Consider the following 14,742-nt stretch of genomic DNA (forward strand, 5'->3'; position numbering starts at 1 on the left):
GTATAAGCATACAATAACAGGTAAGTATTTAATAATTAAAATGAATTTTATTAAAAAAAATTGTATTAATATGAATATGCCTATAATATTCTTTCGTGAAAATACCTATCCTAATTTATGTATCAATGATTGGAATAAATATTTTCAGGTTAAATTACCCATCCTGATTTATGTATCAATGATAAAGATAAATATTCTCAGGTAAAATACCTATCCTGATTAATGTATCAAATATAAAGATGAACATTCTCAGTAAAGTTACCTTTTCTGGTTTATGAATGAGTTATAAACATAAATTCTCTCAGACAGGTAACATACCCATCCTGATTGTAGTATTAATCCCCCATAAACATAAATATTATCAGGTAACATACATGGTTATCAATGCTGCAGTCTTGCTGGGTAAATGTTTCTTCAACTCATCAGATAAATTGATCAACTCAAAAACATAACATTATATTCTCTATTCATCAGAGCCCGTATATCCCAACTGATTCTCAGACTTAAGTCTAAAAATGAAGAAGATTCTTAAAACTGTAATGTACTAAAATTACTTCAAAAGTCAAGTCTAGAATAGCAGTTAACACTTATAATTATATAATTCTTTTTAAGAACAATATGTTATTGATAAAAGCTTGTCTATATGCATAGCCTTAGGTATTTATATTGAAAACTATGAATCGGTGAGTGAATACATTCCCTGCTCATAATATTTTTAGCTCACCTGAGCACAATGTGCTTATGGTGAGCTTTTGTGATCGCCTTTTGTCCATCGTCCGTCGTGCGTTGTGCAGCGTCAACATTTGACTCTCTAGAGGCCACATTTATTGTCCAATCTTCATGAAACTTGCTCAGAAGATTTGTCCCACTGATATCTTGGATGACTTCAAAAATGGTAACCTTTGCTTGAAAAACATGGCTGCCAAGAGGCGGGGCAGTTTTCCTTATATGGCTATATATGGCTATTGTAAAATCTTGTTAACACTCTAGAGGCCACATTTATTGTCCAATCTTCATGAAACTTGGTCAGAAGATTCATCCCAATGATATCTTGGACAAGTTTGAAAATGATGCCGTTTGGTTTAAAAACATGGCCGCCAGGGGGCGGAACATTTTTCCTAATATGGCTATATAGAGTAAAACCTTGTTAACACTTAGAGGCCACATTTATTGTCCAATCTTGATGAAATATGGTCAGAAGATTTGTATTAATGATATCTTGGATGAGTTCGAAAATGGTTTCGTTTGCTTGAAAAACATGGCCACCAAGGGGCGGGGCATTTCTCTTATATGGCTATATAAGGCTATAGTTCAATCTTGTTAACACTCTAGAGGCCACATTTATAGTCTGATCTTTGTGAAACTCGGTCAGAAGATTCATCCCAATAATATCTTGGAGGAGTTCAAAAATGATGCCGGTTGGTTGAAAAACATGGCCACCACGGAGGCGGCGCTATTTTCCTTATATGGCTATAGTAAAACCTTGTTAACACTCTAGAGGCCACATTAATTGTCCAATCTTCATGAAATTTGGTGAGAAGATTGGTCTCAATGATATCTCGGATGAGTTTGAAAATAATTATGTTTGCTTGAAAAAATGGCTTCCAAAGGGCGGGGCATTTTTCCTTATATGGCTATAGTAAAATCATGTTAACACTCTAGAGGCCACATTTACTGTCCGATGAAACTTGGTCAGAAGATTCATCCCAATAATATCTTGGACGAGTTCAAAAATGATGCTGGTTGGTTTAAAAACATGGCTGCCAGGGGGTGGTGCATTTTTCCTTATACGGCTATAGTAAAACCTTGTTAACACTCTAGAGGCCACATTTATTTTCTGATCTTCGTGAAACTTGGTTAGAAGATTTGTCCCAATAATATCTTGTTATCTCAGGTGAGTGACTTTGTGCCTTTCAGGCCCTCTTGTTTTCTCATGTATATAGGGATCTGAGCTACTGAAGGTGGCCCTGAAGGACACGGCAGAGAAGGTGGTGACCAGCGCCAAGGCTATCCTGCTGCCCTCCTTCGCGATGTGGGCCTACGAGCTGGGCCGTCTGGAACACAGTCTCATGCACAGTGTCCTGCGTGACCTAGAGGAACTAGTTAAGGCAATTCCAATACGCTTTCTTACTAACCAGATGCATACTGTAAACGGCATTGAGCTTTATTACTCAAACAGAAGTACAGTAGATCCAGCGTTGCAAAGAAATACAACATTTTCTTTGACAGAATCTTATTATTTAGTTATTTATTTGATTGCATTTCAGTTACTGGTAGTTTGACTACTATTAAGAGATTTTGATTTTTGATGTGTTTTTCCTCCAAGTTTTTCTGAATTCAAACATTTTTGGTCTTTCAATTGTAATTTTTAGCTCACCTGAGCACAACGTGCTCATGGTGAGCTTTTGTGATCGCCTTTTGTCTGTCGTCAACATTTTGCCTTGTGAACACTCTAGTGACCACATTTATTGTCTGCTCATCATGAAATTTGATCAGAACATTTGTCCTATTGATACCTCGACGGAGTTCGAAACTGGGTCATGATGGGTCAAAAACTAGGTCACTAGTTCAAAAAAAAAAGAAAAATCTTGTGAACAGTGAAGAATTCACATTTGATGCCCAATCTTCGTGTAACTTTGTCAAAATGTTTGTCTAAATGATGTGCTGGTTGAGTTCAAAAATGGTTTCGGTCCGTTTAAAAACATGGCCGCCAGGGGGCGGGGAAGTATTCCTTATATGGCTATAGAGAAACTTTGTGAACACTCTAGAAGTCACAATTTTTGCCCAATAATCATGAAACTTGGTCAAAATATTGGGTTCATTGATATCTCGGAGGAGTTCAAAAATTGTCCAGATCAGTGAAAAAACATGGCCGCCAGGGGGCGGGGCAGTTTTTATCCCCACGCTTTTTGAAAAAAAGGTGGGGATATTGTGGTGATCTCCGCCGTCCGTCCGTCCGTCTGTCCGTCCGTCTGTCCGTCCGTCCTGGCCACTATCTCCTCCTACACTAAAAGCACTAGAACCTTGAAATTTACACACATGGTAGCTATGAGCATATGTGCGACCCTGCACTATTTGGAATTTTGATCTGACCCCTGGGTCAAAAGTTATAGGGGTTGGGGTGGGGCCGCGTCAGAAATTATCACTCATTTTTAGCCGGATTTTTTTCGAAAAAATCTCGGCTTATAGATTGATGTTGTCGGGCGGGCGGGGGGGCGGGGGGGCGGGCGGGGGGGGCGGGCGGCGTGCTCGAAAATGTTAAAGTTCTTATTTCATGGTATAACTTTGGTATGCTTGGACCTAGAGTCTTCAAACTTGACATGAAGGTTGGCCAGGATTAACAGATGACCACTGGTCATTTCAAGGTCATTCATTTGAAGGTCAAGGTCACTGTGACCTTCAATATAAAAAATGTTAAAGTTGTTATAACTTTGGTATGCTTGGACCTAGAGTCTTGAAACTTGACATGAAGGTTGGCCATAACTAGTTAGTAACCACTGGTCATTTCAAGGTCATTCATTTGAAGGTCAAGGTCACTGTGACCTTGAATGTAAAAATGTTAAAGTTCTTATTTCATGGTATAACTTTGGTATGCTTGGACCTAGAGTCTTCAAACTTGACATGAAGGTTGGCCAGGATTAACAGATGACCACTGGTCATTTCAAGGTCATTCATTTGAAGGTCAAGGTCACTGTGACCTTCAATATAAAAATGTTAAAGTTGTTATAACTTTGGTATGCTTGGACCTAGAGTCTTGAAACTTGACATGAAGGTTGGCCAGAACTAGTAAGTAACCACTGGACATTTCAAGGTCATTCATTTAAAGGTCAAGGTCACTGTGACCTTGAATGTAAAAATGTTAAAGTTGTTATAACTTTGGTATGCTTGGACCTAGAGTCTTGAAACTTGACATGAAGGTTGGCCAGAACTAGTAAGTAACCACTGGACATTTCAAGGTCATTCATTTGAAGGTCAAGGTCACTGTGACCTTGAATGTAAAAATGTTAAAGTTCTTATTTCATGTTATAACTTTGGTATGCTTGTACCTAGAGTCTTCAAACTTGAAATAAAGATTGGCCAGTACTAGAAGATGACCACTGGTCATTTCAATGTCATTCATTTGAAGGTCAAGGTCACTGTGACCTTAAATGTTAAAATGTTAAAATTGTTATAACTTTGGTATGCTTGGACATAGAGTCTTCAAACTTGACATGAAGGTTTGCAAGCACACTTAGATGACCACTGGTCATTTCAAGGTCATTCATTCTAAGGTCAAGGTCACTGTGACCTTGAATGTAAAAATGTTAAAGTTCTTATAACTTTGGTAGGTAAAAATGTTAAAGTTCTTATTCCATGTTATAACTTTGGTATGCTTGTACCTAGAGTCTTCAAACTTGACATAAAGGTTGGCCAGTACTAGAAGATCACCACTGCTCATTTCAATGTCATTCATTTGAAGGTCAAGGTCACTGTGACCTTCAATGTTAAAATGTTAAAATTGTTATATGCATTCAAAACATAACACAAGGTTTGCTCATGCCTTGAAAAGTACTTACATTTCATTTTGACCTTTGAACAATATTTCAGTAATTTAAGTATTGCATTGACAAAAACACGAAAGGTACTTTCCTGTCATTTAAATCAAAAATCCGGCTTCAATGCGGTCATCTCCGACCGCGGAACTCTTGTTTTAGGTTATTTTACATTTACTTCTTTATTTCTACACCGATTCACTTCAAATTGATACTGGACCTCACCTATGACAATACGGTCAATCTCAACCATGCATGGCCCCATTCCCAACCCTGGGGCGCCCCGCCCACATAGGCCACATCCACCAAAAATTTCCATTTACTATAATTTTTTCATTTCTACACGGATTCACTTCAAATTGATACTGAACTTTTGTTATGACATTAGGGTCAATCTCAACTATGCATGGCCCCAATCCCAACCCTGGGGCGCCCGCCCACATAGGCCACACCCACCAAAAAATTCCATTTACTATAATTTTTTCATTTCTACACGGATTCACTTCAAATTGATACTGAACTTCTCTTATGACATTAGGGTCAATCTCAACTATGCATGGCCCCATAACCAACCCTGGGGCCCCGCCCACATAGACCACACCCACCCAAAATTGCCTTTACTATAATTTCTTCATTTCTACACCGATCCACTTCAAATTGATATTGAACTTCTCTTATGACAATACAGTCAATCTCAACTATGCATGGCCCCATTACCAACCCTGGGGCACCCCTGCCCACATAGACCACACCCACCCAAAATTGCCTTTTACTATAATTTCTTCATTTCTACACCGATTCACTTCAAATTGATACTGAACCTCTCTTATGACAATACGGTCAATCTCAACTATGCATGGCCCCATTACCAACCCTGGGGCGCCCTGCCCACATATGTCACACCCACCCAAAATTGCCTTTTACTATAACTTCTTCATTTCTACACCAATTCACTTCTAATTGATGATGAACTTCTCTTATGACAATACGGTCAATCTCAGCTATGCATGGCCCCATTACCAACCCTGGGGCACACCTAGGTCAAACATTCGGCGTGGGGATACGCGTCGGCCTCTGCCGCGCTATTTCTAGTCCTTATATGGCTATAGTAAAACCTTGTTAACACTCTAGAGGTCACATTTATTGTCCAATCTTCATGAAATTTGGTCAGAAGATTGGTCTGTATGATATCTTAAATGAGTTTGAAAATGGTAACCTTTGCTTGAAAAACATGGCTGCCAAGGAGCGGGGCATTTTTCCTTATATGGCTTTTGTAAAATCTTCTTAACACTCTAGAGGCCACATTTATTGTCCAATCTTCATGAAACTTGGTCAGAAGATTCATCCCAATAATATCTTGGACAAATTAAAAAATGATGCTGGTTGGTTGAAAACATGGCCGCCAGGGGGCGGGGCATTTTTCCTTTTATGGCTATAGTAAAACCTTGTTAATACTCTAGAGGCCACATTTGTTTTACAATCTTCATGAAACTTGGTCAGAAGATTTGTCCTAATGATATCTTGGATGAGTTCGAAAATGGTTTCTGTTGCTTAAAAAACATGGCCACCAGGCGGCGGGGCATTTTTCCTAATATGGCTATATATCATGCTTTTGTAAAACCTTGTTAACACTCTAGAGGCCACATTTATTTTCCGATCATCATGAAACTTGGTCAGATGATTTGTCCCAATAATATCTTGGATGAGTTCGAAAATGGTTCCGGTTGGTGGAAAAACATGGCCGCCAAGGGGGCGTGGCATTTTTCCTTATATTGCTATAGTTAAACCTTGTTAACACTCTAGAAGCCGTATTTATTGTACGATCATCATGAAACTTTGTCAGAAGATTTGTCCCAATGATATTTTGGATAAGTTTTAAAATGGTTCCAGTTGTTTGAAAAACATGGCCACCAGTGGGCGGGGCATTTTTCCTTATATGGACTTATGAATCTTCATGAAACTTTGTCAGTATATTTGTTTAAATGATATCTTGGATGTGTATGAAAATGGTTCTGGTCTGTTGAAAAACGTGGCTGCCAGGGTGTTCACTAGTCATGAAAGTTGGTAAGAAAATATTGTTCTAATGACATCTTGGGCTGCACAGAACAGGTCAGTTCCTTTGAATCTCAGGTGAGCGACTTTGGGCCTTTCAGGCCCTCTTGTTTTACGCTTGGCACATTATTTCATTTTTATTCCCTGTTAACTTGGAAGGACTAAATATTTTACTTATCCACTGTAACAGAATTATTTTTATTTGTAATCTTGATTCCAAATGCGCTGTACCAAGTATTTTGTAATTTGTACAGGTATACCTAATGCAAGTTGTATTTCTTTGCATCATAGTAAGTGTGTTTATATTAAACACAACTGGATAGTCAGAACACATTTAACAACTTTAATGTATTGTAATAATTATAAAGATGTATATATAATCTAGTTATTTGATAAATACTGACTACTTTCTTTGTATTAACAGATTTCTCTTAAAGGAATCTCACTAATTAATGTTTTGATGTTGCAAACTACTTTTTTGAGCAGTGAGTTTGACCCAATCATTTGTTAAAGAGATGTCCTAAATCATTTATTCAGTACAAGTTTTCTTAACAATCAAATGAAGTTCCCATTTTCCAACATTTTAATGTTTACAACTTAATGTAGATTGCTACATGTAGATAACCGTTCATGATTTTTTTTCTCCATGCCAACACAGGATATTCCTATGATGAGTGTAAGTATTGGAGGACTTGCTCAGGGTTTACTCCCAAAATCGTTTCCCATGAACAGCAATCAAATGTGCTTGCTTCCATTGAGGTGTGATTGTGGTGGTGCTGTGATTTGATTGTCTTTCAGCATCTTTGATGTTGACTTGGTGGTGTGTTATAAGAAAGCAGATAAATGTGTGGTTTGGTCTGTAGAAGAATCAATCAGTCTTTCTTTTCATTATGCTATTTTGATAATGAAAGTAAGACACTGTAAACAATGTATGGTCCGCGAGCAGGGAAAATGGGGTTTAATGCTGCTTAGTAAAGTGTCATCTCTTATTAAACTCTGCATAGGCAAATCTGGGAGGACACTTTACACACTTGCATTAAACCCTTTTTTCCAAGAGTGAGTCTCATATGTTGAAATAAGGGCTTGATATCTTCATTTGTAATTAATTGTTTTTATTGCTTAAACACCGTAGATGCATTAATGCTAGTTTTATTACCAAGACTCAGAGGCTGTGTTTGTCTTCAAGTAAAAACGATATGCTATATTATTTACATAGGTTACATATCTTACCTTTAGTATCACCTGTATATGATTACTGATTTCTGCCATTAGTCTGGCATGCCAACACGCTTGCACAAAATAAACAAGCTAATTTGTTGAATTAATATACACCGTCAACAAAAATTGTTTATGGATCTGTGCAGTTCCCTTGATATACAGTATAATCAAGTTTAGGGTAATAATTAATAGGTTATAATTAAATGTACGGGTATTGTTTTTATAAATTGCAATTCTCCTCATTAATATCTACACACCAATGAAGTTTCATGTTAAAATCTTGTAGCATATCTGGGGTATAGTCTTGAAGTTACATGATACAAAACAAAAAAAGGCAATAACTCTTATTAAAGAAAGTGGCTAGGTTTTAGTTCTTGACCATGATACTTCTCCTCATTGATATCTATACACCTATGAAGTTTCATGGTGATATCTAATATAATTTTGAAATATAGTCCTAAAAAGTTTTGTGACTGATGTACGGACTGACATCAATTGTATATCCCTATGCCTTTGGCTATACTTTAGCCTCCTTCTTGGAAAACTAAGATTAAGGCAGGTGCATAAAGTTTGGTCCCAGGCTAGCCTGTACAGTTTGCACAGGCTAATCAGGGTCAACAATTTCCACCAATATTGGATTTTTGTTTAGAAAGGACCTCCATTTTCACAACAACATAATGTTCCTAAAAAGCGGAATGTGTAATCCCAGATTAGCCTGTGCAGTCCACACACTTTATGCACATGCATTAAGCCCAGTTTTACTAGAATGTTGATCATTTGATCTTCTCTTGTGTTGACTACATTCAAACTTGCCAATATGCCTGAATGCTACAGAAAAAATTCAGCCACTATAACTCATTGCTCTAAAATGGTGTTATCATTTGATGATTATTAAATAGTTGGAATCACCACAGCTTAACTAAACATGTGTTGATATTTCATCTTTTAAACCTTGTTTCACAAGTTCTTATTGCTGTGCTCACTAGTTCACATTCAATTAACATCGTGGTTGTGGTTCCCAGTGGCTTATTTGAAAATATATTTTCTACAACATATATGCTTTCATTAGATTTAGTTTTCTGAAACATTTTTCTATACAAATTTATATTTTCTTTTAGCAAATACCTTTTCATCTTAGTTATAAACATGTATGTTAACATTAGAATAATTTAGCCTGTTTAATTTTGTATATTTATTTCCATTTTCGAACTGTTAAAAACAAAACAAAAACACAATGATTTCATTTGATGAATTTTTAGCAAGGCTGTTTTCGGAGAAAACCCGAGCTATTGTCATAGCCAGCTCGTTCGCCGTCAGCCGTCCGCCGTCAGCCCTCCGCTGTCCGCTGTAGGCGTCGTGCTAAAACCTTAACATTGGGTTTAAAATCAAAGTGCTTCCACCTACGACTTTGAAACTTCATATGTAGATGCACCTTGATGAGTTCTACATGCCACACCCATTTTTGGGTCACTAGGTCAAAGGTCAAGGTCACTGTGACCTCAAATATCAAACTTTAACATAGGCTCTAAAATCAAAGTGCTTCCACCTACAACTTTGAAACTTCATATGTAGTTGCACCTTGATGAGTTCTACATGCCACACACATTTTTGGGTCACTAAAACAAAAAATTATGACAAAATTTTGCAGCCGAGCGTGGCACCCGTTACGCGGTGCTCTTGTTCCAAATAGAGACAATGAATTCCACACTTAAGCCCTTTCCCACAAAGAAGCAAAGTGAAAACTGCTATATTCAACAAGCATAAAACCAGAACAGCCTACGAGCAATTAGCAGTTTGCTCAGGTTTAATGCTATTTGCTACGCATCAGTACCTTATGGTTCGAAATGAAGCCTTTAAAACTTGAATCTAGTAAGAAAGGTCTTAAATTTGATTTCATTTTATACGGGACTACAAAAATGTCAAAGTCTGTATCTGAGTTGTAAAGGGTTTAGTTACACTCCATTTCATTACTGGTATATTCCAGTACCAAGCAGCATTTTACAATTTATATCCCTGTCTGCTGCTTATGTCATCTTCCTCTCTCTATTGCAGACGTCAATTTCTACCCAGAAGTCTCCGAGCGGTGTTGCTCCGCTGAACGAAGGCCGGTTCCTGCTATATGTGAACACCCTGCAAGAGCTGGTTCCCTTCCTGTACCTGTCTGTCCTGGAAAGTGGGCCCTACACGGACCGACTATCCGAGGAGATGTCGTCTATAGGAGACAATGAGGGTAAATAGTTGCATGTAAATTGACCTCTAATACTGTATAATCATTGATATTCGTTGGATATTAGGATATTAATTTTCTTTGATTTATTTGTTTGTACCAATCCACGTTGTTTGTTAAACAAACACATTGAAAAATGACCAGCGCAAATTCCTCTTTTTTTCCAAAATCATGAATGCACAAATTTACATGACCACTAACAAGTCTTTTATTTAAACCACGAACTTTCAACCCAACTTGTATGTATGATCTTACAGTAAAAAAAAAGCATGAGGCCGTATACCGGTAATCTAATTGAGTTACTGCAAACTATAAAACAAATATATGAAAGGCCAGGCTATCAATTTCTGACCAATGCTGGTATCAAACAATTTTTTTACTTTATGCAAACTTGCATCTTTACATGGTAGATTATTTTAAGGATAGTGCACTTAGTTTGGGGTGCAACTGTTTTGTCTCAGTTGTGGTTTTCTGGTTTATTCCAGATTTAATTATCCCCACGCTTTTTGAAAAAAAGGTGGGGATATTGTGGTGATCTCCGCCGTCTGTCCGTCCGTCTGTCCGTCCGTCTGTCCGTCCGTCCTGGCCACTATCTCCTCCTACACTAAAAGCACTAGAACCTTGAAATTTACACACATGGTAGCTATGAGCATATGTGCGACCCTGCACTATTTGGAATTTTGATCTGACCCCTGGGTCAAAAGTTATAGGGGTTGGGGTGGGGCCGCGTCAGAAATTATCACTCATTTTTTTAGGTTATTTTACATTTACTTCTTTATTTCTACACCGATTCACTTCAAATTGATACTGGACCTCACCTATGACAATACGGTCAATCTCAACCATGCATGGCCCCATTCCCAACCCTGGGGCGCCCCGCCCACATAGGCCACACCCACCAAAAATTTCCATTTACTATAATTTTTTCATTTCTACACGGATTCACTTCAAATTGATACTGAACTTTTGTTATGACATTAGGGTCAATCTCAACTATGCATGGCCCCAATCCCAACCCTGGGCGCCCGCCCACATAGGCCACACCCACCAAAAAATTCCATTTACTATAATTTTTTCATTTCTACACGGATTCACTTCAAATTGATACTGAACTTCTCTTATGACATTAGGGTCAATCTCAACTATGCATGGCCCCATAACCAACCCTGGGGCCCCGCCCACATAGACCACACCCACCCAAAATTGCCTTTACTATAATTTCTTCATTTCTACACCGATTCACTTCAAATTGATATTGAACTTCTCTTATGACAATACAGTCAATCTCAACTATGCATGGCCCCATTACCAACCCTGGGGCGCCCCGCCCACATAGACCACACCCACCCAAAATTGCCTTTTACTATAATTTCTTCATTTCTACACCGATTCACTTCAAATTGATACTGAACCTCTCTTATGACAATACGGTCAATCTCAACTATGCATGGCCCCATTACCAACCCTGGGGCGCCCTGCCCACATATGTCACACCCATCCAAAATTGCCTTTTACTATAACTTCTTCATTTCTACACCAATTCACTTCTAATTGATGATGAACTTCTCTTATGACAATACGGTCAATCTCAGCTATGCATGGCCCCATTACCAACCCTGGGGCACACCTAGGTCAAACATTCGGCGTGGGGATACGCGTCGGCCTCTGCCGCGCCATTTCTAGTTAGTTTATTAGCTCGACTATTATATATGAAATATATATAGTGGAGCTATCCTACTCACCCCAGCGTCTGCGTCTGCGTTAGCGTGCAAATGTTTAAGTTTTCGTACTACCCCAATTATTTTCATTGTCCCTTGACATATTGCTTTCATATTTTGCATACTTGTTTACCAACATGACCCCAACCTATAAACAAGAGCAGACAACTCTATCAAGCATTTTTAAAATAATTTTGGCCCCTTTTCCACCTAAAATATGCAGCAAATGTTAAAGTTTGCGTAGTACCCCAAATATTTTCAATGTCCTTTTACGTATTGCTTTCATATTTTGCATACTTGTTTATCATCATGACCCCAACCTATAAACAAGAGCAGACAACTGTATCAAGTATTTTTAAAGAATTATTGCCCCTTTAAACTTAGAATATGCTTATTATTGATATATCTATGTTATAGTTTGCATACTACCCCAAATATTTCCTATATCCTTTGACATATTGATTTTATATTTTGCATACTTGTTTACCAACATGACCCCAACCTATAAACAAGAGCAGACAACTCTATCAAGCATTTTTTAATAATTATGGCCACTTTTCCACTTAGAATATGCAGCAAATGTTAAAGTTTGCGTAGAACCTCAAATATTTTCAATGTCCCTTTACGTATTGCTTTTATATTTTGCATACTTGTTAACCATCATGACCCCAACCTATAACAAGAGCAGACAACTGTATCAAGTATTTTGAAAGAATTATTGCCCCTTTTATACTTGGAATATGCATTTTATTGATATATCTATGTTATAGTTTGCGTACTACCCTAAATATTTCCTATATCCTTTGACATATTGCTTTTATATTTTGCATACTTGTTAATCAACATGACCCCAACCTATAAACAAGAGCAGACAACTCTATCAAGCATTTTTATGCTTCCCGAAATAAAATTTCGGTGGAGCATATAGTTGCCAGTTTGTCCTTCCTTCCTTACTTCCTTACTTCCTTACTTCCATCACATTTTTGTTACAGTTTCTCATAGCACCTTCAATACTCAACCGATCTCTTTCATATTTGGCATGTAGGGACCTTGCATGGACCTCTACCTTTTGATGAGGTTTGAGGTCACTGGGGTCAAGGTCACTGAGGCTAATAATAGATTCTTCTGTCACACTTTTGTTACAGTTTCTCATAGCACCTTCATTACTTAACCGATCTCTTTCATATTTGGCATGTAGGTACCTTGCATGGACCTCTACCTTTTGATGAGGTTTAAGGTCATTGGGGTTAAGGTCAAGGTCACTGAGGCTAATAATAGATTCTTCTGTCACACTTTTGTTACAGTTTCTCATAGCTCCTTCATTACTTAACCGATCTCTTTCATATTTGGCATGTAGGTACCTTGCATGGACCTCTATCTTTTGATGAGGTTTGAGGTCACTGGGGTCCAGGTCAAGGTCAACAAGGCTAAAAATATATTTTTCCGTCACTCTTTTGTTACAGTTTCTCATAGCACCTTCAATACTTAACCGATCTCTTTCATATTTGGCATGTAGGTACCTTGCATGGACCTCTACCTTTTGATGAGGTTTGAGGTCACTGGGGTCAAGGTCACTGAGGCTAATAATAGATTTTTCCGTCACATTTTGTTACAGTTTCTCATAGCACCTTCAATACTTAACCGATCTCTTTCATATTTGGCATGTAGGTACCTTGCATGGACCTCTACCTTTTGATGAGGTTTGAGGTCACTGGGTTAAGGTCACCGAGGCTAAGAATAGATTTTTTCGGTGTTTATTAACACATACATTGACAAAGCGCATCATCGGGGAGCATCCATCAGTTTCACTGATATTCTTGTTTCATAATTATGTCCCCTTTTCCACTTATATGATTTAACATTTTGCTTAAATTGACATAACTTCTATGTTAAAGTTTTCGTACTACCCCAAATATTTCCTATATCCTTTGACATATTGCTTTTATATTTTGCATACTTGTTTACCAACATGACCCCAAACTATAAACAAGAGCAGACCACTGTATAGAGCATTTTACATAATTATGGCCCCTTTTACACTTAGATAATTGAACATTTTGCTTAAATTGCCATAACTTCTTTATGATCACATTTTATTATTACTTGCACAAAACAACACTTACCTGAATACCACAATGGATTCCACCTAAACAATACCCCACGCCCCTACCCAGAATCCCTTCCCCCCCCAACCTCCCCCCCAATTTTTTTTCTTTTTTAAACTTCATCGTATAAATTACAACACCCCACATTATACCCCCCCTCTCCCCCCCTCCCCCCCCCCAACCTGCCCCCCATACCCCCCCCCCCCCCCAATTTTTTTTTTACATCTAATAAATTACCACAACCCACATTATACCCCCACTCCCTCATGTAATAAATTACCACACCCCACATTATACCCCCCTCTCAACCCCCCCCCCCGCTACCCCCCTACCACCCCCCCCCCCTCCCAACAAACATGTTTTTTTTTCCTTTTCTTATTTTTTAACATCATCTTATAAATTACCACACCCCACATTATACCCCCCTCTCACCCCCCCTTACCCCCCCCCCCCCAAAAAAAAAATAAATATGTTTTTCTTTTTAGCTCTACTATTATATATGAAATATATATAGTGGAGCTATCCAACTCACCCCGGCGTTGGCGTGCCGTGCCGTTAGCGTGCAAATGTTAAAGTTTTCGTCCTACCCCAATTATTTTCCATGTCCCTTGACATATTGCTTTCATATTTTGCATACTTGTTTACCAACATGACCCCAACCTATAAACAAGAGCAGACAACTCTATCAAGCATTTTGTCATAATTATGGCCCCTTTTCCACTTAGAATATGCAGCAAATGTTAAAGTTTTCATACTACCCCAATTATTTTCCATGTCCTTTGACATATTGCTTTCATATTTTGCATACTTGTATATCAACATCACCCCAACCTATAAACAAGAGCAGACAACTCTATCAAGCATTTTGTCATAATTATTGCCTCTTTTAT

General features: G+C 38.1%; 1 protein-coding gene and 1 long non-coding RNA gene across 6 annotated transcripts in view; one reads left to right on the forward strand and one right to left on the reverse strand.

Annotated features, from left to right (window-relative positions):
• The window catches only part of LOC127844273 (RAB11-binding protein RELCH homolog), a 68,451-nt gene that overhangs the window by 23,464 nt on the left and 30,245 nt on the right, over positions 1–14,742 (forward strand). For 2 of the 5 annotated variants that reach the window (XM_052374358.1, XM_052374359.1), the window contains exons 15-17: positions 1,944–2,108; positions 7,243–7,260; positions 9,855–10,032. In XM_052374358.1, coding sequence (XP_052230318.1) covers positions 1,944–2,108; positions 7,243–7,260; positions 9,855–10,032 — 361 coding nt within the window. The remainder of the gene's footprint in view (positions 1–1,943; positions 2,109–7,242; positions 7,261–9,854; positions 10,033–14,742) is intronic. The other 3 variants (XM_052374360.1, XM_052374361.1, XM_052374363.1) reach the window with 3 other exon arrangements.
• On the reverse strand, positions 2,922–11,707 carry LOC127844288 (uncharacterized). The gene is made up of 2 exons (XR_008032665.1): positions 10,650–11,707; positions 2,922–3,023 (listed from the first exon to the last, which is right to left on the reverse strand). It is a non-coding gene; the product is annotated as an uncharacterized LOC127844288 (long non-coding RNA).

The sequence above is a fragment of the Dreissena polymorpha genome, chromosome 9 (assembly GCF_020536995.1).
Source record: "Dreissena polymorpha isolate Duluth1 chromosome 9, UMN_Dpol_1.0, whole genome shotgun sequence".
NCBI classification, from domain to species: domain Eukaryota; kingdom Metazoa; phylum Mollusca; class Bivalvia; order Myida; family Dreissenidae; genus Dreissena; species Dreissena polymorpha.